The sequence below is a fragment of the Lepidochelys kempii genome, chromosome 3, assembly GCF_965140285.1.
Source record: "Lepidochelys kempii isolate rLepKem1 chromosome 3, rLepKem1.hap1, whole genome shotgun sequence".
Taxonomy (NCBI): domain Eukaryota; kingdom Metazoa; phylum Chordata; order Testudines; family Cheloniidae; genus Lepidochelys; species Lepidochelys kempii.
This window is the reverse complement of record NC_136382.1, coordinates 152578494-152604700: the sequence shown is the minus strand read 5'-3', so window position 1 is coordinate 152604700 and position 26207 is coordinate 152578494. Positions and strand designations below refer to the sequence as shown.

At 45.2% G+C, this 26207-nt stretch overlaps 2 protein-coding genes across 2 annotated transcripts in view; both read left to right on the top strand.

Moving 5' to 3' along the window:
• The first annotated feature begins 1767 nt into the window (after window positions 1–1767).
• Window positions 1768–12836, top strand: KCNK16 (potassium two pore domain channel subfamily K member 16). Its single transcript, XM_073336692.1, has 5 exons — window positions 1768–1980; window positions 7566–7680; window positions 8314–8480; window positions 10512–10677; window positions 12619–12836. The coding sequence occupies exons 1-5, from the start codon at window positions 1768–1770 to the stop codon at window positions 12834–12836; spliced, it is 879 nt and encodes a 292-aa protein (XP_073192793.1).
• A 6314-nt stretch (window positions 12837–19150) lies between these two features.
• The window catches only part of KCNK17 (potassium two pore domain channel subfamily K member 17), a 46722-nt gene continuing 39665 nt past the window's right edge, over window positions 19151–26207 (top strand). The window contains exon 1 of the mRNA XM_073338561.2: window positions 19151–19395. Within this exon, the coding sequence (XP_073194662.1) occupies window positions 19168–19395 (228 nt within the window). The 5' untranslated portion in view covers window positions 19151–19167. The remainder of the gene's footprint in view (window positions 19396–26207) is intronic.

The window sequence follows — 26207 nt, the reverse complement described above, 5'->3', positions numbered from 1 at the left end:
CCTGCTCAAAGCAGAACCAATCCCCAATTTTTGCCCCAGATCCCTAAATGGCCCCCTCAAGGATTGAACTCACAACCCTGGGTTTAGCAGGTCAATGCTCAAACCACTGAGCTATCCCTCCCCCCATGAGCTATCCCTCCCTAGGACTAAGCCCGGGCCCTCACTGTAGCCACCAGAAGTTCTGCTTCCAGTGGTGGAGCAAGCTAGCGGTTCAGTGTCTCTAGACCATTTGCTTTACCATTGCATTGGGAGGTTTTGTTGTTTTTTGGCAATATCAATCTCACTTCAGTTTCTGGCTCCTCTCTCCCTCTCCTCAGCTGAGGACTCACCAGAAAACTGAGACTCTAACCCTCTGGAGGGTCCTCTAATGTGGCGTCTCTCTACCAGGCCCCCTCCTCCCCTCTCAGCCACCCAGCAACAGAGCAGCCACCTATGCTCTGAGCCACGTCCAAGAGGTGCTATATTCGTAAGGCAGCTTTTCAGGAGCCTCCGAGGCTGAGCTACACCCAGTCTGCTGCCAGTCAGCCAACCCTCATTCTGACACGGGACAACAGGATTTGGCTCTTACAAACAGCCGTTCAAATGAAGCATGTGAAGATTCTCCCAGAAGGGGATGTGACCCGTCACAGCCTTTAGTTTACTTCCCCAAGCACCATTTCAAGGCTGGTGAAAAAACCCTAACCACTAAGCAAAGGAAGGAAACCATTATCCAGAGCATTTGAACAGAAAGGAGGTTTGATAACAAAACCACAGCACCAGACGTGGCTTTCTTGCCTTGGCTGTGTTTTCTTTCAGCCACATTTTGGCCAAGATGCCATTGGCTCTCCTGTAAAATACAAAACTCCAGCTCCCTTCCAGTGCATGAAAATCACTAAGACTCCCATGAGTAAGTCTGTGGGACCGTTTTAGCTAACGATTAACCTTTAGCCCTCCTTCCCCTTGTGCATTTGGATTAAAAGGGCAACCTGGAGAGCGGCAGCAGCAAAGATGAGTGAATCATTCCCTGAAGCTACAGACTAAGGGCTTTTCCAGGCGTGGAGTCCACCGATAAAGAGTTTGGAACCAGCAAGCCAGGCAGTGAGAGGACTGAACTTGCTCGACACTCTGCTTTGTGACCAAGCTTTACTCAGCATGTTTGTGAGCTTCCTCCTGTTGTGTTCAGTGATGCCACCAATGTTTGTATGGTCCAGCCTACAGATACTGACTTTTCAATGCCTTCAGCTCCATGCTCTTCTCTGTTCTGGGGAGTCTCCTCTAACTAGAGAGATTATAGCACTGCCTTGTACTGAAGTCTAGTGGTTAGAGCAAGGTGCTGGAAGTCAAGACTGTGAGAGTCTCTTCCTGGCTCTGCCATCAACTCACTGTGTGACTTTGGGTAAGTCACTTACCACCTCTGGCCTCAGTTCCCTGCTCTAGAAAATGAGGAGAATGCTGCCCACCTCACAGGGGTTTTGTGGGGCTTCAGCCATCAAGAGTTGTAATGCCTGTTGAGATTCTTGGAGGAAAAGATACTTTATAAGGGTAAAGCGTTCTGATTAACATTCGTGTTACCTAGCAAGGGCTCGCCAGTTAGTACACTCCTGGCTGAAGACAAGATGAAGGGGGATGAATGCTGTTTGCACTCGTTTCATTTCATACAGGCCTGATGCCCTTTAGCTGTTTAAACAGACCGTGTGATTCCTCGGTGCTGGGGGTAGTGTCCCTCGCGGCACATTAACCCAGTGAGTGCTCAGAAGGGAGAGCTGCCTGCCACCTCACAGCAGCAGCATGTCCCACCTCGTGGTGCGCGGCCGGCGGATCAACTGGACTCTGGTGCTGGTGCTGGGGTATCTCTTTTACCTCCTCCTGGGGGCCATGGTGTTCCAGCTGCTGGAGAAGCAGGCAGAGGCCCAGTGTCGGGACCAATTCCAGCTGGAGAAACTCAAGTTCCTGCAGAACTACACGTGCTTGGACAAGCAAGCCCTGGAGCAGTTTGTGCAGGTAAGAGGAGCAGGCTGCCCAGCTCTGACCTCAAGGCTCAGTTTGGTCTTGGAGGGTTTATCCATTTTTACTAAAAATGCGTAGGTCAATTTAACATCTGTGCAATTAAAGAACTAGCTGTCTAAAAAAAGGCAGATGCTCCCTCCACACAGTTCTGCCATTTCAATCCTGACCTACAGCATGTCTTGCTTTTTCCACGGTGAGGCTCCCCAAACACACATTTCTTCTGATGCAACTCAGAGCTGCCTCACCATAATTCCCCTCTCCCAGCCCTGTGCCCAGCTCAGCCCTTTGGTACTGCACTGATAAACACTATTGCAAACCTTAAGGAAGAAAGGCATTTTTGCTGATGCACCTCAGCCCAGACCTGTATCGTCCCTGCATGTCTCTGCCTGTTCCAGCTCTAGCCCTTTCAAATGCCATGAGCTGTGCCATATTGTTCTATGTTTTTGGTGAGTGGGTAAATGTCCACAAGGTACCAGGTTAAGATGTGTAACTCCATTTCATTTGTTATCTCAGGTAGTATTTGACACCAGGTCTACAGAAGTGAAAGCATGTACAGTGAGATCTTTTAACTCATTTACTTTGTCATTTAGAGGAACCAACGCAACATATACTTGCATCTGGTCCAATGTGCACTCTAAATAAATGGTTTTAAACTTAAAACAGTTTCAAGACCAGCTGCAATACCCTCTAAGGTTACTGAAAGCTGTGCTCCTTGGTTGTAGTATGCAATGACAGGGCAATAAGAAATCCTTGAATCAATGAGATCTCTTCTTCGGGCTTGCAATTTCTCCATCCGCAGACTGGGAGCCTTTCCTTCTGCTAACCATTTCAGTAAGGCCATTAAACTACTCCAAACAGGATGCCTGTTTGCACTGTACTCTTGGTCTGATGGGTTTCCACCGATCAATTCCTGGATCAACAAAGAGCCTGGCAGGCATAGTAGATGGACTTGATAGAAGAGTGAAGTACAGATCACAAAGGTAGCACGAAGTGAATGAATCTGCCTGAACCTTGTTCCATTAAGACCACTGAGTAATTACTAATACTATGATGTATTACTTGTTGAGTGCTTCGCACGGCACAGAACATGACACAGAAGAGAGCCCTGATGCCCAGATACAGAGAAATGATGACTCCAGCTCAAATCCCAATTGGTATACTGGGATAATGTGTTACTTAGTTCAGTCCCTAATAACCTAGGATGCTCCCTGGGGGCCAAATTCTCCTGTCTTACACCAATAGAACTATATTCAAACTAAAGGGGTTGCACTGGTGTCATTGAGAGAAGAATTTTGCTGAGCCTCTGGTTGTATTGAACACAAAGAATGTTTCAACTGCTAGCTGTTCTGGAAAGAACCAGCAGAGGGCACCAAAGTATCAGATATCATGTATCAGACTCGAAAGGACTCACTCAGAAACAGCTCACTAGATCACAGGGAGAGCTCTGAAGGACAAGCAGAGAACTGTGTGTCATCCCTCACAACGCCTTTTAGACACATTTCCAGCTATTATTAATAAGAAGGAATAACATTATTCCAAAATTGAATCCCTAGCTCTGAGAGTACTGCTAAGAAGCCATCATCACCTGTCGGTCGTCTTTATTGTCTACCTGTTCAATCATGAGGCACCTGTCTACCCAATCTAAAGTGTTGCGCTACTCTGAAAAGTGACTGTGTAAAAGGCATTGTTGCAGCTCCATGCTTAATGTGTGCCAGGGTCACGGGGTTGGCTTTGCTCAGTTAAATTGAAAAGCTGGACTTTCTGACTCCCAGCCCTGCAACTCCACCCCCTGGGATCTGAGAGTCAAAAGTTAGCGTTGCTTCTGGCTCAGACATTATCTCCAGTAACAATGTTTGGACTTGACCTCCATTAACAATTGAGTTGATTCTGCAAGAAGCAGATTCCTGTTGTTCCATCTCCATTAGCGGTGTTGGTTCTGCAGGGCTAGAAGGAGAAACCCTGAGATTGGCCTGATCTGAAGAGCCTAGAACATCGGGAAATTCACATAGAACTTTGTGACCTGGGCCCATCTCTGGTAAAAACGTATTTTGTGTCAGAAAATGAAGTGGAGCTGACCCTAGATACAGACAGGAAGCAGAACAGCTGCATAAAGAGGAGCCATTTTTACAGTCACTTTTCTGCCCAGGCCCACGCTTCCAGCCATTAGTCAGATAACATCAATCCTGACACACAGGGCCAAACCCTCGGCTATGGCTAAGGAGAATGCAGTGCATGTGGGGAGGAAGGAATAAAAAGTGGTATAAAGTTCACCTTTGCTCTGTTCAGCTCCCGTGATAGCTCTATACAGGGCTGGTCCCCTTACGGAGGGCTGCTCTAATTTACATTGGGTGCTAATGGTCCCAAGAAAACCAAAAAGGCAGCGACAGATTGGTGCAGCATTGGAGCATACCAGCACCTTTTCCCCAGCCACACCCCACTACCCCAGCATCAGGGGTGGAAGGAGGTAGAAGCCATTCTGTTAACGTTTTGTCCCAGAGGATCCTTCTTACACTGGAATGATCCGGCTGGGTCTGGATATGTCGCCGCCACAGCCAGACCCTACAAGCAGGAGTCACAAAGCAGCCAGACCACACCAGAAGATATGACCCACAGTGTCAGGATATGGATGTGATGGCTTAGAGAGGGTGTTTATGGCTGGAGTATTTAAAAGGTGTTTTAAAAATGCATGGCATTTTCCTTCTGCACTTGGCATCTGCATCTTAGTGGAGATTATACTTCTGAGCATTTGTGCTTTGAACTGCGGAGAACAGAGAGTTGCTCCTTGTGGGCCGTGGGTTAGAGCTGAGATTCTTTTAGGCATTCTGAGTGGCAAAGGACTGTGACTGGTACCTCAGTGCAGTCATAGAATCATAGAATCATAGAATATCAGGGTTGGAAGGGACCCCAGAAGGTCAAAATGTCAAAAGTCTGAAATGTCATTCTTCTCTCCTCGTTCCCACTTAAAAACACAGCAGTAATTTTGGATATTTTGATTTGTCAAACTCCTGGAAGAGGTTTTTAATGGCCAGAACAAAGCTATTTGGTAACAGAAGGGAGAAAAGTGTGAATAACACTACTATAAGACAGGTTTCAGAGTAACAGCCATGTTAGTCTGTATTCACAAAAAGAAAAGGAGTACTTGTGGCACCTTAGAGACTAACCAATTTATTTGAGCATGAGCTTTCGTGAGCTACAGCTCACTTCATCGGATGCATACCGTGGAAACTGCAGCAGACTTTATATATACACAGAGAATATGAAACAATACCTCCTCCCACCCCACTGTCCTGCTGGTAATAGCTTATCTAAAGTGATCATCAGGTTGGGCTATTTCCAGCACAAATCCAGGTTTTCTCACCCTCCACCCCCCCACACAAATTCACTCTCCTGCTGGTGATAGCCCATCCAAAGTGACAACTCTTTACACAATGTGCATGATAATCAAGTTGGGCCATTTCCTGCACAAATCCAGGTTTTCTCACATCCCCCCCACCCCCATACACACACACTACTATAAGAGAATCGAATGTGGCCAGATGCAGAACAGTCTTAACTGTCTTTGCAGATTCCTGGATGCTGTAAGAATTGTTACTGAAAGAACAATGTAAGGTATTAAATCCCAACCACCAAAAGTTGTATTACTCAGTGTGCATCAGCTCAGCTAACATTTCAGAAGCAGTGCATCCACATTGCCCTGGAATGAGGCATTGTAGAGATAACGCCCCCAGCAGCAGTCAAGGGTTTGGGTTTGGAATGATCATCCCCCAACTTTTAGTGCTGACCTCATGGTTGTTGGGTTGTTGAGGCTGAGATGGCTATTGGGGCAGCACACTCAGCCCCTGTGGATCTTGTGTCACGCTAGAAGCAACCCTTTCTGCTGATTAAGGAGCTGGGTGGTGGGTGCACAAATGAGGTTCATTCAATCACCTGGTGGAAGGGTGAGGGCCAGGACCTTGGAGCTCAAAAGTGGTGAGAGGAAAATAGAACAGATCCTCACAACTCCAACAGATGCCACTGCCCTGTGGAGGGAATATTACAGCAGCCAAGTGACATTCTATTCACCCAGAGGCATTTAGTTGGATATAAGGATCTAGGGGTTATAGTGGATCACAAATTGAATATGAGCCAACAATGTGATGCAGCTGCAATAAAGGCTAATATAATTCTGCAGTGTATGTGTTGTAGGTGAGACACAGGAGGTTGCTGTCCTACACTACTCCGCACTAGTGAGGCCTCAGCTGGAGTACTGCATCCAATTCTGGGCACCGCACTTTAGGAACAATGTGGACAAATTGGAGAGAGTCCAGAAGAGAGCAACAAAAATTATAAAAGAAAACCTGGCCTATGAGGAAATGTTAAAAAAAAGGGGAAGTTTAATCTTGAGAAAAGAAGACCAAGGGGGGACCTGATAACAGTCTTCAAATATGTTAAGGGCTGTTATAAAGAGGACTGTGATCAGTTGTTCTTCATGTCCACTGAAGGTAGGCCAAGAAGTAATGGGTTTAATCTGCAGTAAGGAAGAGTTAGGTTAGATATTAAGAAAACCTTTCTAACATAAGAGTAATTAAGCACTGGAATAGGCTTCCAAGGGAGGTTGTAGAATCCCCATCGTTAGAGCTTTTTAACACCAGGCTAGACAAACACCTGCCAGGAATGGTCGAGGTATAGTTAGTTCTGAGCAGTGCACGGGGATGGACTAGACAAATTCTTGAGGCCCCTTCCAGCCCAAGGATTCTATGATTTTGACAGACAAGTAAAATATTTCACATTACAACTGAATTTGGGGAGCTGCACTCCCTTTGCCCATGTTGACTTTGGCCCACTGCAACACCCAGCAGGTGAGAGCAGTCTAGAGCAGCACAGGATGTCTCATTAGTTAACCCCAAGCTGTCAGACAGAAAGGAAAGGCCTGGAGATGATTGGTGGAGATACTGAGACGCTATAGCTAAAAACTAGGGTGACCAGATGTTCCGATTTTATAGGGACAGTCCCGATTTTTGGGTCTTTTTCTTATATAGGCTCCTATTATCACCCACCCCCGTCCCGATTTTTCACATTTGCTTCTGGTCACCCTACTAAAAACAGAACTCGTCCTCAGGACATTGAGGTGAGCCAGCCACTCCTCCCGCTCCACCCACAAACATGCATGAGTCACACATAAGTCTGGGATGAGATGGAGAGTGGGAGGGATGGAGGAGGAGCAACCTTTGTTTTTATGGTATATCATCACTTTGTTTCCCTAATTCAAGCACTTTCAGTTCCCCCTCCATTCCCTTCCCTTCATCCTCCAGCAAATTATTGAAACATTCATACTTGAGTGCTCCTGTTCTCCTATAAGGAGGGCACAGGCCCCTGGCCAGCTCTACTCCTCAGGCCTTTGCTGAGCCACTGAGAGACCTTTATCAGGTCCTTCTGGTCAAACTCTAATCTGTCTAGAAACTCCATTGCTTATTATACATCTAAGCTTGCTCGAGACATCCATCAACACTCACCTGTCCATCCTTTTACCTGACAATCTCTTTGTCATGAGCCTATACATGCTGCTCACCTGTGCTTCTTCTGCTCTTCTTCTGCTTCAGGTCATCCTGGAAGCATGGGAGAAAGGGGTCAACCCAGAAGGAAATTCTACCAACCCCAGCAACTGGGACTTCAGCAATTCTTTCTTTTTTGCAGGAACCGTTGTCACAACTATAGGTGAGGTAGCCTCTCTTCCTATTAACCTCTTCCTCTGTCAAAAGATGCTTCCTCCAACTGTCCTGTAAAAGACTGAATCACTAGTGACAGCTGGATAGGCTAGACCTGTCAGGAGAGTCTGTATCAGTGTGGGGCATATTTAAAGTGCCACATTTTCAGCCAGCCTCCAATTCTGCATGTTCATTTTGCACACCCAGCTTATTGCACCTTCAAAAGTGGGCACATGCCCATTTTGCACCTGCAAAGCCTTCATTTGCATATGCAGATTGGGTGACTGCGCTGTGTGTGCAAGACAGGTACTGCATCTGCTTGTGCAAACCAAGTTAGTTGCATTCATCACAAAATTGGAGACCTGGGTTGAAAATCAGACCCCTAATGTGGAAGGATAAGACATTTTTAAATAATAATTTTTCATGTCCAGTGTTCTTTTGATAGGGACAAAGATTTGAGGCTCAATCAGCAGCTGTGCCATTTTCTCCAGCCAGAATTCTGTCTGGAAAGGTGTGGATAAGCTGGGCCTTAATGGAACTGAACTAAACTGAGCTTCCAAGCCTTTGGAGGTTCTCCCATGGCCATAGACTGACTGTAAAGCCTTTTAATGTAATTGTCCCTTTTTTCTCTCCTTCACTGCAGGTTACGGTAACTTGGCCCCCAGTACGGTGGCTGGGCAGGTGTTCTGTGTGTTTTATGCCTTGTTTGGGGTGCCGCTTAACCTGGCCTTTCTCAATCAGCTGGGGAAAGGACTCAATGCACACCTGATCACTCTGGAGAGATGGGTGCACAAGCCAGGCCGTGCACGGGTACAGTGTTAATTTATTATTGGTCTTCCTCTGTTTTAAAGCTAATTGGTTTTCTGAGACAAGTGGCACCTTCGGCTTTGCTGCTGCCTATTTGTGTGTATCTCCTGGGACATAATAATCATGTGTCCTTTCTATATCAGGAAGTTAACATGTCACATTTATAGATGATGACTTTGAAGTAATTTGCTCTTGTCTGAAGGAAACGATATTTGCCTGTCTTAAGCCTCGATTTCCCAAAACATGGTAGCATGGCCTTAATTTTGAGCATGGGCCCAAGTCCCATTGACTTTGATGGACTACAAGTATGTACTTAAGTGCTGCACTGAATCAGGCCTTTGGTGCCCAGCCCCTAGTAGTTTTAAACTACAGTAGAACCTGAACATTACGCACACCTCGGGAATGGAGGTTGTTTGTAACTCTGAAATGTTCATAACTTTCAAGAAAAGGTTGTGGTTTTCTTTTAAAAGTTTACAACTGAACATTCACTCAATCCATCTTTGAAATTTTGCTATGCAGAAGAAGAATGCTGCTTTCCCTTTATGTTTTTAGTAGTTTACATTTAACATAGTTAAATGCCGCTGGTGCCTGACTGCGTACTTCCGGTTCCAAATGAGGTGTGTGGTTGACCGGTCAGTTCATAATTCAGGCGCTGGTAACTCTAAGGCTCTACTGTATGCCAAGACAATTTCATTTTTTATTGGTCCATTCTAATCTGACATCCCTTCACTAATTGGACCAGCGACTCGGCACTTAATTCTTCTCCCTCTGTTACTCTCTGTTTAAATTAAGATAGATATTCACTCTCTGTGGGTAAGGCCTGTCAGTAGGTTACCCAGTCTGAGTCAATCCATATTTTGGAAAACAAGGTAAATGGAGAAAATTTGTTCTCCATGTTTCTGTATAAAGACTGTGTGGCTGGCCCCTGAAATCAAAGAAAAGAGAGATTAGAGAAGACTCTCAGATACCCGATCTATGAATGCCCCTTTGGTGAATCTATGGCCCATTCAGAGCCTCTCGCACATCCTGTTTTCTCAAAGTGGAGTCTCTATGCCTGTCTGTCTCTCTGGACCGCTCATCTCTAGGACCTGCTTTAACTGCTCATTCACTTTAGAAAGTCACAGACCAGGAAAGTAGGTTAGCTCTAAACTAGTGTTAAGAAATTAATTGATTATTTTTTCTAGACATTCCTGGCTAGTCACCTTCCCCCACCCTATTGGTTTGTGTGATAAAGTTCTTACATCCCAGACCCCCGAATGAATGAACAATAGTAATATTTAGCACTTTTTCTGTTCAAACCTGTCTGCAGACATTATCTTATTAATCCTCACAATACCCCTGGGAGATAGGTAATGAACTATTTTACATTAGGGGGAAACTGAGGCAGAGACAATAAGGCCCACGCTTTCAGACTTGCAAATTCAGTAGTCATGACTGTGAGTTCATTCAAGACAAATGCATGCACAGAATTAGTCATGTATTGGTTCTAAGGCCATTGATGTCAATGGTTGCCAACTCTCACCATTTTATCATGAGCCATACATATTTGGTGCTTTTGTTAAAGGTCCAGCTCCTAGAGTCATGTGAAAATCTCAGCTTTCATTTTAAAAAAATTAGTTCCTAGTCCTCTTGGTTGCAGACAGATGTTTGAAAATGTGATCTGAGCTCCCCCAAAAGGCTCAGAAACTAGAAGGCAAATAAAAAGAACCCCTAATGTATTCTTTTTTAAAACTTCCACAATTTTTTGAGGCCTGAATCATGATTTTTGAATGCTTGGCACTAGCAATACTGCTGATGAATCCATTACTAGAAGTGCTTTAGTATCTCTAGGGAGAGAATATAACCAGGTCAGATTGCAGTTCATAGAAGGGGATGAGCATTTCTCCCTTCCATCTTGTCCACTGGTACCCACAATAATTGGATTCTGTGGGGTACTGTATCTTCTACAATCCAGCAACAATAAAAAAAATCCACCAACCACCCCATGACAGACACTCAATGCCGCTGAGCTGCCATTTTCCTTCTCTCCTACAGGTAGTGCAGACGCTGGCATTGGCCCTTTTTCTGACCGCTGGGACCTTGCTATTTCTAGTATTCCCACCTATGATCTTCAGTTATGTAGAAGGCTGGAGCTATGGAGAAGGCTTCTACTTCACCTTCATCACCCTCAGCACCATTGGATTTGGGGACTATGTAGTAGGTAATGAACAGGGTGGGGTTGGATGAATTTTATAGGCCTGTGTTCTTAGACCACTGTAAATTGGGAGTAACTCTGCAGAAGTTAACAAGTTACACCAGTGCAAGTCTGGCATAAGTGAGATCAGAATCTGGCCCTATGTCTCTACTAAGATTGCCATCAAGGCGGTTAAGTATTGCCAGGTGTGGTGAGGGGTATGGATCCTTGTCCACTGAGAATTAGACTAAGACCCACCAAATTCATTTCACACAGGCCACTGAACACCGATTAGATAGTAACTGTTCTCAATCTGGTTTAGAGTGAGCCACAGACGTAGAGGTGAAAGACTCTATATCCCATTACTAATCCTCCGAGCCATCCAATCCCAATTAGTGTCACCCACGTATGGAGTACACAAGAAACTCTATCAACCATTTTTAGGACTCATGTCTAATACTGAGCTGCCAGCGATTACAATTACAGGGTGAATACTAGTAGCCAGCAGAGGCCCTTACAAGAAAATGTACCAGATGGCAGCATAGAATCCGCAGGGGAACTGGCTGTGCCTTAGAGTCACTGCCAGAGAGGAGGCCTTTCTCTGCACCAGCTCACTTAAGCACTACACTTAACGTATGAGGTATAGAATGTCCACATGTGTAGAAAGAACAACAGGTTCTGTCACTTTCTCTGGGGTTTATCCTCCCCAAACTTCCCAGAAGTTTTGTGTGTGCATTGTGAGAGCCTCTTTGCCATAAGGCCTGGCTGTGACACTGTGGAGATCAGTGATGCATTTGGTCCTTAAAGTCTAAGCAAAGTTTTTGACTGGAGTACTGACTACACTGCTTAGCTGATGCACTGACCATTCATTCACTAGAACTGCCATATGGGTATCAGTGACACCCTCCCACCCCCTACACACGCACATGACACTATTTGCTTGGTAATGTATTCAGCAAATAATATTTGGTCCTCTCTGTTCAGAACTCAGGCATAGTGCATACTACAGAAAAAACCATGGGTGTAATAAACCATGGGTGTGGCTAAAATAATATTCTAACATGTTAGAGAACCAGATGTAGAATAAAACTGCTTTTCTAATATGGTTATAACATGGTTGATTTCCCATCAACATGGGCTAAAATGAATAATTTTACATAGCCCTGGTTAAGGTTAAACACTACATGTTAGTTGAAGTTTGATGAAAGTAACAGCTTGATTGCATGGAGATGCCACAAATTGAGTGAATCAGTCACATCACTTTCTTGTCCTATTTACCAGCTGTATAGCAGGTATAGTCAAGTGGTCATGATAGGGTTAAATGGGTTACCCAGAGTAGTTTAGGATGGAGCTATGCTCCGTGCCACTCTTACTTCTTGTTTAGTCAGTGGGAGTTTTCCCCTCACTGTGTTGTGATGCAGTTAAATAAAGCAGCACGTTCCCAGCCTGCGGTTCTGTGTGCAGATGGGCCTTACAATTTTGATCCCATCTACTCCAAGCCGAACCTCAGACATTGGGGATATGTCTTCACATAAAATGCTACAGCTGTGTTGCTGTAGCACATCAGTGTGGACACTACCTAAGTCGACAGGAGGGGTTCTCCCATCAGCGTAGGTAATCCACTTCCCCGAGAGGCAGTAGTAGGCGGACGGAAGAATTCCTCTGATGGATACACGGGGACTTAGGTCAGCTTAACTACACTGCTCGACGTGTGGCTTTTTCACAGTCCTGAACCACATAGTTATGCCGACTTAATTTTCTAGTGTAGGCCAGGCGTGAGCAAGAAAACAAGTGAATCATTCTAGTACATATGCCCACATACAGTAGATTTCGTATGTGGGATCTGTGTAGCTCACATGACCTCACAGTAGATCTTTGCATGAGATTATGTGTGTTTTGTATCTGGTTGACCTGTTGTTTGCCAGTCCCAGGGGTCCAGTCTAACATGAAGTTTCACATTTTTTTCAGGCACAGATCCTAACAAGCACTACATCTCGATGTACAGGAGCCTGGCAGCAATTTGGATTGTTTTTGGCTTGGCCTGGCTCGCTCTGGTCTTTAACTTGGGAGCTGACCTGATGGAAAAATTCCTTCAGCTAAAGTGGCACAAGCCTGGCACAGCAGAAGAAGCCATTACCAAGATGGAGGATGACCCTGATCAACCCAGAATCCACATACCTAGCTGAGAGAGGCTCATGGAAAACACTTTAGAAAAAGCAAGGCTCCCCTGCTCCTACCTCAGACACACCAAGCAAGCTTTCTGGGTAAGAGATTGCTGGATCTAAACCACAGGTTGCAGACTATCTCCAAGGGAGAAGATATTTTCAGAAGAAAGGAAAGCCCTTCATAGTGTAAAGGCAGCAGCTGAATAAAAACCTTTGAGGGAGTGGGACTGTAAAACAAACATCCCAGTATTCATCACTCACTTTCCACTCAACGACCCCCTGGTGCAAGTTCTCCTGAAATAATTAATTACCATCCCTCTGATTTGATCTTTAGCTACTGGAATTGAATTCTGTTGATCTCTGGCTTTCAGAAATCCATAGCGACTGCCTCACAGCTAGGGTGGGAATATCTGACATCAAGAGAGCTGAGCTGAATTTCACTTCCAAGGAGACACAATGAGAAAAACAGGACTAGGCCTGGCCACCTGTTTAACCACATTAATCAGATGAAGCTTTTTCTGAAACCTCTTGGCAGGCTTTGTCCTATATTGTTCAGTGATTACATTTCTATCATTGTCCAGCTGGGCTGAAAAGCTTCGCCTTAAAATTGTTTAGAAACACTGTGTCCATTCCAGAGCTGTCTGCATTGTAAGAACTTCATCTGGAATAAACAGGCATCTGAGAGCAAATTCTGATCTCCCAAGTCCCTTGATAATACCAGTCCCTTGCTCAGTGACTACTGATGCAAGCAGACTTCCTTATTTCCTGCCAGTTCAGAAATCCTTTGCCAATGTGCGGTACCTGCTTTAGGCCCATTCATTAAGAAACTCTCATGGACTATGTGAAGTCGGTCCTGTCCATTCAGTCCTAAGCAAAACTGGCCGACTCCTCCCATTCCAAATCCTGCTCTCTGTTACATGCATAGCATTAGTTGGTGAGAACAGGGAGTCTGATTTTCTCACAACTGCTTTCAACCAAGAGTAACAGCTCTTACATCAGTCAAGGAGGTGGAAAAGCAAAACAAAAGCCACACATGTCTGGAACAATCCTGTCACTGAACCATAGAAATATGGGTCCCACATACAACAAACTTTATAAAGAGTTAATCAATAACATCTTCTACAGATAAGCTTGTAACCATTATGACATATGCTACTTCTGTATGTGACATTCTAATAACATATATTAATAACTTATTAACCCTTTATAAACCTGTTATAAATGGAACCTTCATGTACAGTGTGCCCAAAATACAACCTGGCTGACAGAGTTAACGAGCAGTGGCCCATGATTTATTGATTACAGTTCACCATATGACAGTCTCTCACCTAGCAATTTGATATTTCACGGTGGGGAAGATGTCTATAAAATCTGCCACAAATTGTGCTGCCTGGAGAAGGAGTGCACAGGGTGTGAAAGTCATCCCACACATCTGCTCTGCTGGATTCTCTGTTCTCAGGAATCACAACAAAGACTTGATCTTGCATCTTACCTGGTACCTGTTTTTCCCACTGATGGTTGGAACCTGGAGACTCCAGACTGGGTGCTCAAGTCTGAAATGCTGGGAAATAAGAGTGGACAGCTCCCAGTTATTGGGCTTACTCAGTAAGGCCTGAGACATCATCACCCCATCATTCTGATCTTGCTACTTGCCTACCTTACAGCTCTTGTCTATTTCCACTCTCCTAGCACTGATCTCCTCTCTGTCCCTTCACACAATCTCCTAAATGAGTGCAAGAACCATCTGCTCTGTAGCCTCTGCGGTCTGGAACAGCTGCCTTGTACCTCTGTGAGTTAGCTAGCTCTCCATATTTTTGCAACTCTCATCTGAAAATCTCTCTTACCTATATCCAGTCTTTTCCCTCCCTCAGACCAAATGCTCACATGTAGTCATTAGATGCTGTCTTTACACCACTGTCTTTGTAATTTATATTATATTCTGTCTTATATTATCTAGCTCTATGAAACATTGTGGGCTGCAGTTGGTATGAAGGACATGATCAGGTACCAAATAAAGTTGTACTGACTTGTGCGTATGATCCAGATTCCATCCAATCCCTCCAGTCTTCCACACCTTCCTAGGCAACACAAACCATGTGTGCCAGACCAGCATGTGTGCCAGACCATGTGTGCCTTTAGCCAGGTGTACAAAATACCTTTCACTGTGCTGCCTGACACACCATGCACTAAACATGTGCAAAGATGACTAGACCGGGGATATAACACGTGCATTACATGTTGGAGAGCTCTCTGCTACTCTATTCCCCCTCTCCCTCCTCCGCCTCCTGGCAGCTTGCAGTTGGAGTCTCCACTTCCTCAACCCAGTCCTCCTATAAGTGTACAGCTCCACTGTCGGCCCTTGGCTTTGCCAAACAGTAGCAGAGCAACACTGACATGATTTTTGTCAGTTTCCAGTGCCACCCACAGGATTTTGAATAGAGCTGGGCAGCAAATGCTTTTCCCATCCCACAAGTATTTTGAAGAATTTGAAAATCTGTATTGTCCCCAATTGGGACAAAATCTCAAAAACGTTCATGAAATGGGGAAAAAAATTGGTTTGGACCAATTGAAACATTTTGCTGCAATGATTTTTTAAACGTTTTGTTTCCTTTTTTCCCCTTTGATTAACTCTTTTTAGTCTTAACAGCTTAAAATTTGAATCAAAAAGTCATTCCGGACCAGTACATTGGAATTCTTTGTTTTGAAAACGTCAAAGAAACGTTTAAACAATTTCAAAACTTTTTTTCAATGTTTTTTCGAGTCAGGAGATTCATCAGAACAGACGCTGCTTCACAAACAGTTTTGGTTTTGATGACTTTGCATTTTTACACACACACACACACACACACACACGCACACGCACACGCACACACACAAAATGATTCTTCAAAAAATTCCCCACTGACCCTAGTCTGAATAGTAAAAGTGAAAGCATCCAGAGACTTTTTACATTCACAGTGCTGCTGCTGGTGGTTTTGACAATGTTCCAAGTAGCTGCAGAGATGCTGGAGCTGTCTGTCTGCAGACTCAGGAAGATACATTAGTGCTGTATCAGCTCACACTTGAAAGGTTTTCTTAACAACCATAATAGCTAGAAAACAAATTACAAAAGAAAGAAAAATCTTAAATTCTGCAGATGTTGATGGTTTAAGGCTCCTCACACTCACCAGGGGGGAAAATTTCTTTTTCATCACTGTCCAGTGGATTTTTCAAGCCCTGGACAAGAGCCTAGAGATCACAGAGATGCCATAACAGCTCAGTTGTTCAGGTTACATTGTGATTTGCACTTAAAGCAGGGACGAAATCCTTTTTTTATGTATGAATAAGAGTGCAGTGTTTCTCAGTGGGTGCAATTTGAACCTCGGGTGAGTTCTGAGGGGATGGGTGCTGGGGCACAACCTGCCAGCTGAGGAAAATAAAATGGCAGAAGCAATGAGATCTACTGCTGAAGAACACTATATAAGAGCCAGGCCAGGCATTATTATGGTATGGTCACTAAGGAGCCAGGAGAGGACAGGAAAGGAGCATTTTGCCCTCTCCCTATTCCTGTTGCTAACAGTGCAATCTCTGCTTCCTGTATAGAGTGGAGGTCTCTCAGCTTCCTGCAAAGTGCTCAGCTCTGGTGCAGGGGAAGCAACACTCCTGAAGTTGTGGAGCTGGCATTGCAGCCTGTGTAAACAGGATTGCCCCAGAGCAGGGCACTGTGTGGATACATGAGCAGAGAATCACCAGCAGCATCCCCAACCAGGCCACCAAGACGGCACCAGGCCTCTAACTAGTAAGTCCACCAACCCACCCATCCCAAAGATCTCCCCCCAGCCTGGCAGTCTCTGCTCCATCCCACCGCAGTATACCACTGAGCACGGAGCACCAATATACCACCCGCAATTTTTTGCCAAGGCCCCAATCTCGGAATCTTGTGGATTGTGGGATGTTAGGTGGATCTTGAAGAGGAAACTGGAAGTGTTTTTTGGGTCCTGAATGGAAGAAGGCTGAAAATCCCTAATACAGTGTATCCTCCCCAAACTTACAATGCTTACTCTTTGAGTGCAGAAAGAATTTGCCGTGCATTTTCATTTTAATCTGTTAATTAGTTTATGAATTATTGGTATTTTAAGTGTCCCCCTTTAGGAGCTTTTGGGGTGAGCCTAATCTTTTTCTTCCCCCCAGTTCCTTCTAACAAAGGAATTCCTGATTTAGATTTGAAAATGGGCTCAGTTCTCGACAGAAAACCTGAATTCTCACCTGTGAAGTTGTTTTATATACCTTATCATTAATATATGTTTTAAATAGCGTAATTAAGTACGTCAGTAATCTTTGTGCATGATTACGTTTTGTAGTATGCATTGTGCAGCTGATCTGGTTTTTATACGGTCATAATGTAAAAATATAGTAGAAATGTATCTGTGTTTTTGATGAGATAGGAAATGCAGACTGTAACCATCTTTTCCTCCTTTGTCCTTCTGACATATGGTATCTGGAGACATCTAATTTTAAGATTATAACTCACATGTGATTATTAAATAACGCTACTTTGGAAAGTAAGAAGTAAGGCTGTGCACTGCAATTTTCAGTTCTTTGACGCATGCATTGCGGGTGACTACTGTTGAACTGAAAGTGAGCATGTGAAAGAGACTATTATACTGCTGGTGTGGTTGAACATCACTGTGGTAGTGATTTAATGCTTGGAGACTGCTTGTATGTTGAATGTGAATGTTGCCTTAACTCATTCCTTTGACGTGTAATATTTGTGTTATGAGGAAATGCATCTGAGCAACTTTAACTGTAAAGGGTTAGATTGCACCTTTAGGCACAGCCCTGAAGCTCTCCTTTCCACCTGCTGTACCAGCAGCAAATTATAACAACCCCTTTGCCAGCTCAGCTGTACTGGTAAATGGTTGCAGCCAAGGATCCATCCACTTTGCTCCTCCACTTCTGCTGCTCTGGGCACTGGGGAGTAAACAGACACAAGGTCTGGGTAGCTTTCTCAGGGATTTAAGGGGTGGCTCTTACTTCCCTGTGTGGTCACAATCTGTCGTTCCCTCCCCATTAACCTTCACTTATCAGCCCTGGGGCAAGTTCATCAACCTCTTACATGGAAAAGTCATGTTAAGAAAATATTTTAAATACCTTTTAATGTAATTTAGCAGCAGGAGACAAGGAGGAAAGCCAGTTCTCTGCAGATCACCATAAAGTGCCTGTCGGACCACAGGGCACGTGCCACTGGATTAAACGATCAAGGTCAGTTTCCTCTGGTGGAAGAGGATGATGAGTGGAGTCCCTCAGAAAGTGGCATGGGGCCTGCTGGTTTCATTCCCAAGTATAAAGAACTCAGGGGAAGGTTTCACTACTAGGGGCTCCAGGCTTGTGGATGACACTAGATTGACACTAGAATCATAGGTGGTGAAACACTGGAATGGGTTACCTAAGGAGGTGGTGGAATCTCCTTCCTTAGATGTTTTTAAGGTCAGGCTTGACAAAGCCCTGGCTGGGATGATTTAGTTGATTAGTCCTGCTTTGAGCAGGGGGTTGGACTAGATGACCTCCTGAGGTCCCTTCCAAACCCTGATATTCTATGATTCTATGATTGGCCAACAAATAGAGTAGAGGTAAGGAACCAAGCACAGAAAGACCTGGATAGGTGGGCACTGCTAGGGGACTATCTGTGAAATAACAAGATTGGTGGTCAGGAATAGTCAGATGGGATGCACATTAAACATACTGGTTCTGCGGAACATACCGTAGGACAAGGATGGAAAACCATGAAGAAACTGACTGGTTGAGGGCAACAAGGCACAGAGGGCCAGACCCACTCTTGAAGAGCCTGTTAGTCTGCAGCTGGGGAGCACATGGTGACGCTGCCCTTCCGAAAGGAAACCCAGAGGCACAGCCCAGAAAAGGGCTACAGGGGTGTGGCAAAGAGGGCTCAGGGGACTGGTAAGATCAGCTGGAGCCTTTCCCACCTGGCCCCTGGGAAATTGTGGTGGTGCCCCAGACCTGCTGCTCCTGTGCTGGCCACAGGACAAACGAACGACATCCCCATGGGTCAGGCCTTGGTGGTACCAGAGAGTGGGGGGCACGTGGAGACTGAACTGGGGTCTGGGTGCCCCTGATCCACCACTTCCGGGGGTGCCAGATGCACCTGATTCCCTCATCACCGGGAGGGGGCTGGGTCCCCCTGATCCCCGCTGGAGGGAGCTGGAGACGGGGTGGCCCCTCTCCCCAGCCCCCTTGGAGCGGGGAGGCCCCTGGGCTGCATGGGAGCCGCCCCCAGCGCCCTTTCTCCGCCTCCCGCCTTGCCTGCCTCCGGTCCCGGCCGGTGCTCGGCCGGAGTCCGGGGAGGCGCGGTGCGATGTGCAGGGCGCAGGGGGAGGCCGTGGCCGGGCGGCGCTGGCGGCTGCCCGGGACCCTGCTGCTGCTGCTGGCCTACGTGGGCTACCTGCTGCTGGGCAGCGCGGCGTTCTGGGCGCTGGAGGGGCCCGCCAGCCGCCAGTCGGCGCAGCAGCTGCTGCAGGACAAGTGGGAGCTGCTGGGCAATTACACGTGCCTGAAGGGGCCGGCCCTGGAGCGCCTCATCCAGGTAGGGGGCTGGGGACGGGGGCAGAGGGTCTGGCGAGCCCCTCCCAAGGGGAGGTGGCTGTGCGCGCTTCCCCCCGAAGGGGCAAGTAGCCATAGCCCCTGGGTGGGCACGTGGTCCCTGAGGAGTAGGGGGCAGCTGGGGGAGATGTTGAGTGAGTGGTTCCCCTTCCCTGGGGGAGCTCCTGCAGGAGCAGTACCAATGCATGGGTGGCACCCACCATATACAGCTGGCACTCTCTCTGCTTGAAAAAAGATAAGGAGGACTTGTGGCACCTTAGAGACTAACCAGTTTATTTGAGCATAAGCTTTCGTGAGCTACAGCTCACTTCGTCTCTGCTGGAAGAGATCAGCGTGTCCATCCCTTGGCTGGCAGGCGCCTGGTTAGGATGCAGGCTCTTCCCTCAGATATCTTCTTATCAATCGGCCTTTCTTGGAAAGCTGCTTCTTGGAAGTTTCTTTCTGTGTCCTCTTTTCCTTAGCCTCCTGCTGCCTGTTTGGCTTCGCTGAGCAATTAGCCCTTAAAGTAAGGGTAGTCAATGATTTTTGGTCAAGGTCCAAATGTCTTGCTCAGGATCCAGACTCCAGCAAAACATGTTTCACATCGCAATAACAATTATGATCATAAGTAAATAAAAAGATTTCGGGGTCTGTTCGAAAGTGTTTGGCTGTCTGGATTTGGCCCATAGTCTGTCTATTGACTACTCCTGCCTTAAAGGCTGCAGTGCCTGGCAGGGGGCAGTTTTGTTGAGCCATGTACTTGACTCTGTGGGACTAAACGGATGTGAATCACACCTTCTGTTTCAAAGTGTACCTTTCCCCACCTTCCATCTGCTTACCCATGCGTATGTCACACACCCCCACACCTCACCTGGGAACTTGTCCCTACCTGTGTTACAGATAGCACTGGGTTCCTGTGATGGATGGCGTGTCTTAGGGAGCCCCATTGGTTTCAGTCACATTCCACACGCTATCAGCTGGACCCTAGATTTGTAAATCTGCACATGAATTAGGCAGACCTGTCCAGTGCGAGTAATATCCTATGTATTCTCCAAATCATCAAGGCAACTGTATTCCATTTTATACCTGTACAGAGTCTGTCATATTTAAGTCATTTTATGTCTCTTAAAATGTAGCCATTTCATCCCTCCTTTTCTTAGACTGGTGTGTCATTTTACTTAATTTTGCTCTTTTTCCCCCCATTTGCTTCTGACTGCTGAAAATATTGTTATTAATGAAGTAGATGTTTTGACATTTCCAGTGGCACTTTTAGGAGCAATCTTTGAATTGTGGGGCTGCCTCAATCTTTATTAACATTTATTTTCCCCAGTATGTTTAAATTTAGCCATTCTGTCACCGTAATTTTTCTGCAGTTGCTTTTAACGTGTCTATTGTCCAGGTATCTCTGGCTGTATTTTCTTTATTATGAAAATTCCTAAATATCTTTCTCCCCGCATTTATCCTGAGTAAACTGTCAGTCTTTAAGCCACCTGGCTTGGTAGAATAGAGGCAGTGGTAGAATTTTTCATTATAACAGCCTCGGCCGTTTTCTAAGGGTTACTTGCAGGTTGTATTGCTTCATGTAGCAGCGAATCAGAATGCATTACAGCCTAGACGATCTTACCAGTGATAACAATCATATAATATTTCATACGAAACTTCTTTGCAGAAAGTTTAATTGGCGTCTTCCACCAGTATAATTTTTTTCCGGTTTTCTATTCATTATTTGAAAGAACAAGCGTCAAACAACCCAATCCAAAAAACATGCGTGTAAATGGTGCTGAGGATATTTCCATGACAACTGTGCAAGGCCCAAATTGGGCAAATATGTTCTTGCTGAAACCCCTAGAGGCCACACATGTACAAAAGAGATGGGCAAAACAGGGGCAGTTTTGGTTTTGCAGAACCTCCGCATCAGACAGGTATTGGTTTGGAAAACCCAAAATCCAACCCAGGAGTGATTTGGATGCGAGGCCCACTTGATCTAAATGTCTCTGGTTCAGGAGGGTGTGAGAGACTGGATAAGTGGTTCTTGTTTGGGCCCATCTCTGTTTCAGATAGGTGACTTGGGTTTTGCCAAACCAAATGCTCGTGGTGGTTTGGATGGTAGTGCCATCCTACCTGACCCCAGTGGGGCTTGGGTAAATCTTTGCATTTTTGTTTCATCTGTGCAAAAAAAACCACCATCACAATTGAGCTTTGTTAAGAGTCTTAGCAGAGATTGTGAGGACTGACATGGAAAAGGTAGCTGATAGGGAGGGGACTTTTCAATCTTACTGAGTAAGATATAACAATATCCAGTGGCTGTAATTTGAAGTTAGATAAATTCAACCTTGAAATGAGATGCAATTTCGTAGCAGGAAGAAGCAGCAACACTGGAACAATTCATCAGGAGAGGTGGTGGACTCACCATTGCTTGTAGTCTTTAAGGTGAGATCAGATGAATTTCTCCCAGGAAGCTTACAGCCAAGGGCAGCAGAGAGATGTGGGGAAGTTGGGGTAGTCGGTCATGGTGGTCCCCTCTGGCCTAGGAGGCTGTGAATCTATGAATCCAACTGTTCATCCCTCTCTCCATGTGCCATGGAGATCTCCATGTTAAGGGCAATGTAGAGCTTCCTGCTCTCTCCATGTGCCATGGAGAGAACAGGAAGCTCTACATTGCCCTTAACATGCTCATAATACTTGCAGCTCTGCATTAAGACAATGCCCATAACCAAACTTCATGCATTAAGACAATGACCGTAACCAAACTTCATGGCCTGCAGGGGTCAGGGGTTGTGAAATTCCTTCCTGACCCCTATTCACAATTGGCCAGATGTATTCTTGGCAGGGATACAGGGGAGTTTCACCTTCCTCTGAGGCATCAGGGATTGGCCATTGCTGTACACAGGACACCAGGTGGACAAGTGTAGTGAGGTGATGCAGAGAATCTGCTTTCTCAGATACTTGGCTGGTGTCAAGTCTTGCTCACGTGATCAGGGTCAAACTGATTGCCAGATTTGGGTCAAGAAGGAATTTTCCCTCAAGTGGAATTGGCAGAGACTTTGGGATTTTTCCTCTTTCCTCTACAGTATGCAGCATGGATCGTCTAGGATCATCTCGGCATATCTCATATAATCAATTACACTGGCCTCTATGCCTGTGGCACAGAACAGTTTAGTCTCTCGAGGACTTGAAATATTTTAGTCTAATCCAAGGTATTGGCCTCAATATAGGGTAAATTGGGTGAAATTTAATAGCCTGTGATATACAGGAGGTCAGACTAGATGATCTAATAGTCCCTTCTGGCCTTAAATGCTGTGAAACACTATTATGCTGATTGTCCCATTCTCTCACCCCCAGAAGCGACAGACTGTAAGCTCTTTGGGGCAGGGACTGTCTTTTTATTATATGCAGTACAGTGACTAGCACAGTGGGGCCCTGATACCTACTCTGGCCCCTAGGCAGTACCATCATAGAATGAATAATATCATCCACTTTGTGTGCTAACTGCACAAACAACCTAGTGTAAAATTTGAGTTGAGCTAATTAGCCAGAGGAAGTGCGAAATAAAGCTGACGAGTCCAGTTTTGCATTTCACAGTATATATCCAAGTTCAAAGTCTCACTCTTATCCTTGAGAGAATGAGCAACATCTGACAGATGTCAGTTCCTTTGTTCAAGACTGGAAGGTGCTCCAGTACTAGAGTGATGAGTGCAGTGTAGATAAGCAGCTATATACGAGAAGCATTGCTACATCCCACAATGGGTGCTGGGCGTTTTACAGAATAAATACAAAGCCATGGCCTTTGCTCTGAGGAGCTTACAAGGCAATATTTAGATGAAGGAGAGTAACAAACAGTAATGGGGGATGGGAGAAGAAGGACAAAGTTTACAGTTAAAGGGATCGGTGATAAGCTTGTCACAGAGAACCAAAAGGCCTTTCCGGTGTGTTTTTGCTGATTTGTTTTACCATATGCAGTTACAATGGGAGACCCAGATTCTATTCTGAACTCTGACTTCTCACTATTCGCAGTGGTGCTGAAGGCAGTTTGAGACCCAGTCCCGTCCTCCCTGACCAGAGATTGGCTGCAACAAGCAATGAAGAAGTTTACTGTATGGGCTACAGAGGACCTAGAGGGAGAAGGAAGTTAAAGGGTTTTTTCCTTACTCTTGTTATTAAATTAGAAGGTTATTGTGCTGGCTGGACTTCCTGCTACGTGAAACCCTGGCCTGATCTTGAATAGCCCTATATATTTTTTATTTGTTAGGTTTTCATGATGAATTTAATTAAAAACCCAAACAAATCACACAAGAGCCCCCTTCTCTTTCAATTCCTTTTCCAGTTTCCTTTGTGGCATTGCTTGGATACTGTGTGTGGTGTACATACACACAAATAAAATGACCTGTTCCCTTAGTCATCTGTTCACCCACTGGTTACCTGGCAAAGTCATGATCGGTCCTATCTCACTATCATGTTGGTATTCTAGACACATAATTTGATTACTTGCAAATTAGGAAAGAGCTGGACACAGTGGTTATGAAAAAGCAAAAGCAGTGGCTGGGCTTTTTAATTACTTTGACATATTTCACAGTCTGTGAAGTTCTTTAGCATTGTTTATATACAAAGCTTTTTCATTAGGGTTAACTCTAAACATTATTATTCATTGCATTTATTATAGTAGAGGCTGACAGAGGATGGAGTCTCATTTTGCTAAACACTGTACAAACATCTAATTTAGTACTATTTTTCATCCTGTTTATTATGGTTGTGCATTGTAACCGACCAAGATGGGGGCTCCATTGTGCTAGGCACTGTACAAACACACTAGTAGACAGTCCTGCTCTGATGAGCTTAGTCTAAATAGACAAGACAGACACAGGGTGGGGGGAAAGTAACGTACAAGCAGAGTGAGCAATGCAATGTGGTGGTTGCAAATGTTATGTTAGTTCAGTGATTTTTTTTTTAATTTTTTATGTAAATCATTCAGTGGAATGATGGGAGGAGCCAGATGGAAGGACAAAGGAAGGGAGGGGCAGGAAGGGTAGGAGCAAACAGTCAAAGCGCACAGGGGCAAGAACGTTCAGAAGAGGTCTGATGGCAGCCATTTAGTTTCATAAATTAGGTAGTGTTCATAAAAGGTATTGGATTAACAGCCCTCAAGGCCAACGTTTATTGCATATCCCCAGAACAGGTACAGCTTGGACAACAGCAGAGCAGGCTTTGCCCACATGCTACTCCCTTCCAAAGTGTCTCTGCTGTACCCTGGAGAGACAACCTCTCAGGGGGAGAAACAAGTGCATTGTCCTTGGTCTATTTAATCCTTGGCCATACTTCAGAGACTGTAAGCAAAGGTGCTGTGTGGGATGTGGACACCTGGTCACAAGGAACTGGACTGAGAGCAGCAGCTCATGTTGCACAAACCACCAATCAGCCAATAGATAGAAACAACTTTGGTTGATGGATTCAGACAGATGAGAAAAGCTCTGTAATCAGGAGAGGATGTCTTAGGTGGCTAAGCCTGGTGTTATATAAACTATTAGTTGCTTTCCGGTCCCCTTGATTGTTTTCATTCTGTTGAAAGTGTATTCACCACCTTTTCCAATCCCGTCAGACTACTTTTCTCCCTTCTTCTGCACTACATTTCTCAGCACAAGACAAGCACTGGTGCAATAAAGCTGGGTTGTGTTTGTGGGTCTAATGTATCAGAATCGTGGAGCCCACCCTTTCCTCTCCCACAGACAATAGTTGTCTATTTCTGATCTAAAGCTGTTCCGTGTGCACATCCAACTACCACCACGCCAATCACACACACATGGATCAGACATACATTTTTAATTATTAAAGAGTGGGACAAATCATTATAGCTAAGAGGAAGGTTTCTGTAGAGAGCCATTCAAACCAAGGCCCCAGATCTAAGCATCCTGAACTTTGAAGAAGCCTAGTTTTCCTTCTGGCTTTGAGAACACCTGAAACAAACCTTCTTTCATTTATGGTGCATAAGAAAATCTTTCCCTCAGCGGCTGTTCGCCACGTAGGCTGGATGCGTTGCTCTGCCTGAGCTGAACTCGTTCTCCAGACTCTCTCACTCCCTTTGCTGTGGTGTAGGCCAGGATTGCGGGCTCCGCTGCAGCTACAGTTGTTGAACTTCTTCAGAGTCCCTGGAATATGTAATATACTTAGACTTCTGTCAGGCGTTTGACTTGGTACCACACGATATTTTGATTAAAAAACTAGAATGAGATAAAATGAATATGGTGCACATTAAATGGATTTAAAACTGGCTAACAGATAGGTCTCAAAATATAATTGTCATTGAGTGGGTGTGTTACCAGTGAGTTCCTGCAGTGATCAGTTCTTAGCCCTACACTATTTAACATATTTATCAATGACAGAAGAATGGCCATACTGGATCAGACCAAAGGTCCATCCAGCCCAGTATCCTGTCTACTGACAGTGGCCAATGATATGTGCCCCAGAGGGAGTGAACCTAACAGGTAATGATTTAGTGATCTCTCTCCTGCCATCCATCTCCACCCTCTGACAAGCAGAGGCTAGGGACACTATTCCTTACCCATCCTGGCTAATAGTCATTAATGGACTTACCCTCCATGAATTTATCCAGTTCTCTTTTAAACCCTGTTATAGTCCTAGCCTTCACAACTTCCTCAGGCAAGGAGTTCCACAGGTTGACTCTGCGCTGAGTGAAGAACTTCCTTTTATTTGTTTTAAACCTGCTAACCTGGAAGAAAACATAAAATCACTGATGAATTTTGCAGATGACACAAAAATTGTGGAGTGGTAAATAGTGAAGAGGCAGGTCACTAATACAGGCTG

Excerpts from the sequence above, each read along its gene's own strand:
- KCNK16 (XM_073336692.1), top strand. The coding sequence starts at position 1,768 with ATGTCCCACCTCGTGGTGCGCGGCCGGCGGATCAACTGGACTCTGGTG. Across the intron at positions 7,681-8,313 it reads AACCGTTGTCACAACTATAG|GTTACGGTAACTTGGCCCCC; the intron begins GTGAGGTAGCCT and ends CCTTCACTGCAG. Across the intron at positions 8,481-10,511 it reads ACAAGCCAGGCCGTGCACGG|GTAGTGCAGACGCTGGCATT; the intron begins GTACAGTGTTAA and ends TCTCTCCTACAG.